Consider the following 6,916-nt stretch of genomic DNA (forward strand, 5'->3'; position numbering starts at 1 on the left):
CTCAGTGCAGGAGGCCGGCGACCATTTTCTTGTAGACCAGTCCGGCAGATGCAGCATCAATAGGTTTCCTGGCCGTGTAGTGACGTCAGGAGCGGCGGCCATTTTCCCCCTGGTCTGAGCTCCGCCTTCCTTCTATCATTCCCACGAGGCAGCAGGAGCAGAGAGCAGCCATTGCTGTGTCTGGCAGCAGGTAATGATATTATTATTATTATTATTATTCTATAGGCTGAGCAGCTCTGGTGTCAGGGTGCTGTACTACAGGGGGAGCAGCCTCTGGTGCCTTGTTATAGTGCAGCTGGAGCAGCCTGTGGTGCTGCATTATGGGCTGTGTAGCAGGGGTGAGGATATAGGGCAGCACACCCCTCTGTGAGTATATATGTATGTATGAATGGGAGCTATGTGTGTAATATGTATGTGTATAGGGAGGAGAGTGATGGTGACATTTATACTCCGAGTAATAATGGGGAATGACAGTCTCAGTATCTCGTGTGTATTATACACAGAAAGTCACTTATCCGGAAACACCACGCTCTGTCCTCTGTCGCTTATTACACTTATTATTACTTATTATGTGTATCTGGCACTACTAGGGGAATTGTGTATCTGGCACTACTAGGGGCATTATGTGTATCTGGCATTATACTGGGGAAAATTATGTGTATATGGCATACTGGAGGAATTATATGTATATGGCATTATACTGGAGGCATTATGTGTATATGGCATTATACTGGACGCATTATGTGTATATGGCATTATGTTTAAGGGGCATTACAATGTGGGGCATATTGTCTAATGGGCATTATGGTGAGTGGTATAATGTAAGGGGCATTACGGTGTGTGGCATAATGTCTAAGGGGCATTACTATAAGGATGAAAAATTAAAAATAATTTAAGGGGTATGAATCAGGATTTTTTTTTCCTGTGGTAGCCAATGTCTAAGTGTGCAGGTTGCAAAACTGTGGTATTATTATTAATAATATTATTATTATTATTATTATTATTATTAATAATAATATTAAATTTTATTTATAATACGCCACAAGTGTTTCGCAGCGCCGTACAAAGGATAGTACAGGGAGACAAAACTTAGCATTACAGTAAATAAATAAGAAAAATAGAGTACGGGTAGCAAAGAGCACCACAATTCTCAAAACCTAATACAGCTTAGATGTAAGTAGCGAGGGAGTAATCACCGTGCTACTTGGGGCTGGCGGCCATAGATAGAGATGAGTCTTTACCAGCAGGAGAAAAAGCGGGTAAAGATGGTCGCTGAGTAGGAGAGAGCTGCGAGTGAAATGTGTCGAGAAGAGGGCTTTGACAAGAAGAGGAAAGAGGGCCCTGCTCTGAAGAGCTAACAATCTAATGGGGAGGGGCGACAGACAGATGACATGAGGTGCAAGCAGGCAGGAGGTAGCCTGATGACAGTATGTTAGCAAAGCAGAGATGTTCAAGGCATGAGGCAGGGGGATGGAGGAGCAGCCAAAGGACTAGGTTATTCTTTGGAGGGGTACGCTTTGATGATTAGGTGGGTTTTCAGTGCTCGTTTGAAGCTTTGCAAGGTCGGGAGTCTAATGGAGCGGGGGAGTGCGTTCCACTGAAGGGGTGCAGCACGGGCAAAGACGTGAACTCGAGCATGGAAAGCAGTGACCAGGGCAGAGGAGAGGCGACAGTCATTGGCCTACCATAGGGCGGGAGGGAGTGTGAAGAGAGATGAGGTTGGAGGTCTAATCTCAAGTTGTGAGGACAGGAGAGGAGCATTGGTGTAACATTATACAGTGCCGCTATGTATGATGCTGAGCATTCTAATGAGGCTGGTTCTAAGTTTGTCATTTACCCCGAGCTGGGGCCGCAGGGCAGGACTGGCTATTACTAGAAACACAACAAGGAGGTTGAATGGTCCTTCTCCTCATTAATTTAGGCCAATTTGGAACGTACAGTAGGAGAGAGAGTAAACCTAGTACAATGAGTGCTACAGTGTGTACTGGATGGATCAGCCTGTGATCACACTATTACATGTGTATCTGGGTAGCAGCAGAATAACGAGGACGGTCAGTAGCTGCTCAGTACTCAGATGGTGCATAGTTAGGAGGCTGCGTGCTGGAGGAGGCAGACAGCACACTGGTGTTGATGGAAGCACTGATTACAGCAGGAGCAGGTGGTAACTCTAGCAGCAGAATGATGAGTACTGGATGGATCAGTCTGTGATCACACTATTACATGTGTATCTGGGTAGCAGCAGAATAACGAGGACAGTCAGTAGCGGCTCAGTACTCAGATGGTGCATAGTTAGGAGGCTGCGTGCTGGAGGAGGCAGACAGCACACTGGTGTTGATGGAAGCACTGATTACAGCAGGAGCAGGTGGTAACTCTAGCAGCAGAATGATGAGTACTGGATGGATCAGTCTGTGATCACACTATTACATGTGTATCTGGGTAGCAGCAGAATAACGAGGACAGTCAGTAGCGGCTCAGTACTCAGGTGGTGCAGGGTTAGGAGGATGCGTGCTGGAGGAGGCAGACAGCACACTGGTGCGGATAGAAGCGCTGATTACAGCAGGAGCAGGTGGTAACTCTAGCAGCAGAATGATGAGTACTGATGCAGGCTGAGCCCACAGGAATGAGAACACTCAGGTAAATGAATGGAGAGGTCGGAGCTCATTAGCCGGGATCTGCTTCTGCCACAGGGGACCAGGAGTCCTAGGAGACTTATTCTACTGACAACGTACAGGTGACAATGAGCAGTTTAGGTTGGGAGCTCTAGCTGTGGATTGGATGTGTGAGTCATGTGCAGCATAGGGATGCTGTGGATGGCTGGGAGCGCTCAGCTGACCTTAGGCAAGATGGTGACACCCTTGCTGTTCTGGATTGCAGCTACAGGAAAATCCTGATGTGATTGGTCAGCTATGTGCAAGCCAGTGAATCAGCAACGCTGGGTGGGGTGAGACGGTTTAGGTACTCGCTTTGTGACAATAGGGACCTGTAATAGACACTTACCAGGACTCTACGGCTTAGGGGGGGATGGAAGACTTAATGGTCACTCGGTGTTACATATATGACTGTTACTTGTGTTCTATGTGATGTGTATTATTTTTATTCCTAGACAATCCAGCTGTGAGGAGCGAGAGGTGTTATTACAAGGAGCACTCAGAATGGAAAATGACAAGAATGACCAGACTGATAGGATAATAAATCTCACACTGGAAATAATCTACCTGCTGACTGGGGAGGTGAGGAGATCTGGGAGTGTCACATTATCATCACTTATATTTATAGTAATAATACAGGGACATGACTGGGGAGGTGAGAGGGTCTGGGAGCGTCACAGTGACATGACTTATATCTTTAGCAATAATACAGGACATGACTGGGGAGGTGAGGGGATCTGGGAGCGTCACAGTGACATCACTTATAACTATAATAACAAAGGGATATGACTGGGGAGGTGAGGAGGTCTGGGCGCACCACAGTGGCATCACTTATAACTATAGTAATAATATAGGGACATGACTGGGTAGGTGAGTGGATCTGGCAATGTCACAGTGACATCACATATCTATAGTAATAATGCAGGGACATGACTGGGGAGGTGAGGGGATTGTGAAATGTATACAATGATAGTGTACTTTACAATCCACAGGGTTACACAGTAGTGAAGAAGACATCCATTGAGTGTGAAACATCCATCAGCCATCTGTGTGTGTCAGGAGGACTGAGCAGGACCCAAAGCCTCGTCACGGTGCCTCCACCTCACTCACTGATACATGAGCGGCACAATGACCTGAAGATCCTGGATCTCACCAACAAGATCATTCAGCTGCTGACTGGAGAGGGGACTGCTGGGAATGGGACATTGTACAGTGATCAGCAGTGTAAGGAGGATGAAATCCCTACAGATATCAGCACAGGTGAGTAATAAGCACTTGTTACAGAATTTGGGCGTTGTATATTCTACTTGCTCAGAAACTACAGCAGTCTCTTATCCTTCACCCTTCTCTGTCAGTACAAACTAATGAGGGAAACGTATCTACCTAGCGGAGGAGTCAGAAGCCATCAGCCAATATTATACTCCTGCTCTCCCCCTCACATCATGTTACTGTGTGTTACCAGCCCAGAGATCTGACCAGTCTCCTCCTCACACTCTCTGGTGTATCTCATACATCAGGAGTCATCAGCCCCTATTATACTCCTGCTCTTCCCCTCACATCATGACACTGTGTGTTACCAGCCCAGAGATCTGACCAGTCTCCTCCACACACTCTCTTTGGTGTATCTTAAGCCCCGACCCCTATATACATCACTGTGATTCCCGTAGTCCTCCAGTCCTACCTGCATCACATAGGAAGCTGGTAGGATGTGGTAGAGCAGCCTACTCTTCTGGGAGAATAGGGAAGTGGGAACTGAGGCACTCTGCAATGCAGGCTAGACATACTGCATTTAGGAGCTGAGCCAGGAGACCATTCCCAGTACAAAGAGGTTTCTGGCAATATGCGACCAGCTGACTGAATCACGTCACTGGATTTGCTGGAGCCTGGTTTATCAGAGTGGATCATACGATGTAATTCAAAATGTCTGCACCCATGAAGCTAAACAGCAGAGACTGGGGGTGAGTCAGGTGTGGTTGGAGTTGCTATCACCTACATAGAATGTAATGCTCCTGCTGCTTTACTGGTCCCAGCTGCATCCTAGGACACAGTATCGGATCTTCCCTGGCACCATCGGCCGGCTGCATGACCCATGTGATTGTACAAGCCAGCCTCCGCAAGTCCTACCAAGAGGCATAGAAAGCTCTGTCCCCTGTAGGATCCTGACCTCTTCCCTCCCCCACAGTGTTGGTGATACGCAGACCTGTACTGCACATGTACAGTATGTCCCAGCGCATGTGTAAATGACCAAACATCGATGTTCGGTACTCTGCCCTGTGCGACTCTGGTTCCTCGGGACCCGAATCACCCCCACTGTACAGTATATAGATGGTGACACAGGTAAGTGCGGCTACTGCCTGGCTTATATAGTTGCTTCCTTTGTGCCTTAAATAATGAGCACAGGAGACATTTCTGCAGCATGGTGAGATCACATGTGCTGGGGACAAGTCTGTATGGTGAGATCACATGTGCTGGGGAACACGTCTGTATGGTGAGATCACGTGCTGGGGACAAGTCTGTATGGTGAGATCACATGTGCTGGGGACAAGTCTGTATGGTGAGATCACATGTGCTGGGGACAAGTCTGTATGGTGAGATCACATGTTCTGGGGGAACACGTCTGTATGGTGAGATCACATGTGCTGGGGGAACACGTCTGTATGGTGAGATCACATGTGCTGGGGAACACGTCAGTATGGTGAGATCACATGTGCTGGGGGAACACGTCAGTATGGTGAGATCACATGTGCTGGGGGAACACGTCTGTATGGTGAGATCACATGTGCTAGGGGACAAGTCTGTATGGTGAGATCACATGTGCTGGGGGAACACGTCTGTATGGTGAGATCACATGTGCTGGGGGAACACGTCTGTATGGTGAGATCACATGTGCTGTGGGGAACACGTCAGTATGGTGAGATCACATGTGCTGGGGGAACACGTCTGTATGGTGAGATCACATGTGCTAGGGGACAAGTCTGTATGGTGAGATCACATGTGCTGGGGGAACACGTCAGTATGGTGAGATCACATGTGCTGTGGGGAACACGTCTGTATGGTGAGATCACGTGCTGGGGGACAAGTCTGTATGGTGAGATCACATGCTGGGGAACACGTCAGTATGGTGAGATCACATGTGCTGGGGGACAAGTCTGTATGGTGAGATCACATGTGCTGGGGACAAGTCTGTATGGTGAGATCACATGTGCTGGGGACAAGTCTGTATGGTGAGATCACATGTGCTGGGGGACAAGTCTGTATGGTGAGATCACGTGTGCTGGGGGACACGTCTGTATGGTGAGATCACGTGTGCTGGGGACAAGTCTGTATGGTGAGATCACATGTGCTGGGGGAACACGTCTGTATGGTGAGATCACGTGTGCTGGGGACAAGTCTGTATGGTGAGATCACATGTGCTGGGGGAACACGTCTGTATGGTGAGATCACATGTGCTGGGGGACAAGTCTGTATGGTGGCCAACCTGTGGCTCATGAGCCGCATGTGAATCTTTCTTTATTCAAACGTGGCTCCCAACACTCTAAATCATGTGACCACAACAGATACAGAAACCGCTGCACTCCAGCCAGACACGCAGCAGCACTACAGGGACTGAAAACTGAAGGAGTCAGATACTAAAGGTGAGACGCCCACAAGCAAACATAGGACACATTAGGGACTGCTGCAATGGCATGAGATGATGGGGGAGCTGTAGTGATACATGAGGGTGGGCTAGAGTGACACATGGCAGAGCTGGCTGGAGAGACACAGGAGGGTCCTGGCTGGAGTGACACATTGGAGACCTGGCTGGAGTGACATAGGAGGGTGGTATCAGGAGTGACACATGGGAGATATGGCTGGAGTGACATAGGAGGGTGGTAGCAGGAGTGACACATGGGAGATATGGCTGGAGTGACATAGGAGGGTGGTAGCAGGAGTGACACATGGGAGATATGGCTGGAGTGACATAGGAGGGTGGTAGCAGGAGTGACACATGGGAGATATGGCTGGAGTGACATGGGAGAGCTGGCTGGAGTGACATAGGAGGCTGGTAGCAGGAGTGACACATGGGAGATATGGCTGGAGTGACATAGGAGGGTGGTAGCAGGAGTGACACATGGGAGAGCTGGCTGGAGTGACATAGGAGGGTGGTAGCAGGAGTGACACATGGGAGAGCTGGCTGGAGTGACATAGGAGGGTAGTAGCAGGAGTGACACATGGGGGAGCTGGCTGGAGTGACATAGGAGGCTGGTAGCAGGAGTGACACAGGGGGG

The 6,916-nt window shown here is 48.8% G+C and overlaps 1 protein-coding gene across 1 annotated transcript; it reads left to right on the top strand.

Moving 5' to 3' along the window:
• The first annotated feature begins 237 nt into the window (after nt 1–237).
• On the top strand, nt 238–6,287 carry LOC135057018 (oocyte zinc finger protein XlCOF29-like). Its single transcript, XM_063962882.1, has 4 exons — nt 238–366; nt 3,104–3,230; nt 3,641–3,908; nt 6,206–6,287. Exons 2-4 carry the CDS (start codon nt 3,153–3,155, stop codon nt 6,256–6,258), a joined length of 399 nt encoding a protein of 132 aa, XP_063818952.1. The 5' UTR covers nt 238–366; nt 3,104–3,152; the 3' UTR covers nt 6,259–6,287.
• Nucleotides 6,288–6,916: the final 629 nt, after the last annotated feature.

This window comes from Pseudophryne corroboree, chromosome 3, assembly GCF_028390025.1.
Source record: "Pseudophryne corroboree isolate aPseCor3 chromosome 3, aPseCor3.hap2, whole genome shotgun sequence".
Taxonomy (NCBI): Eukaryota; Metazoa; Chordata; class Amphibia; order Anura; family Myobatrachidae; genus Pseudophryne; species Pseudophryne corroboree.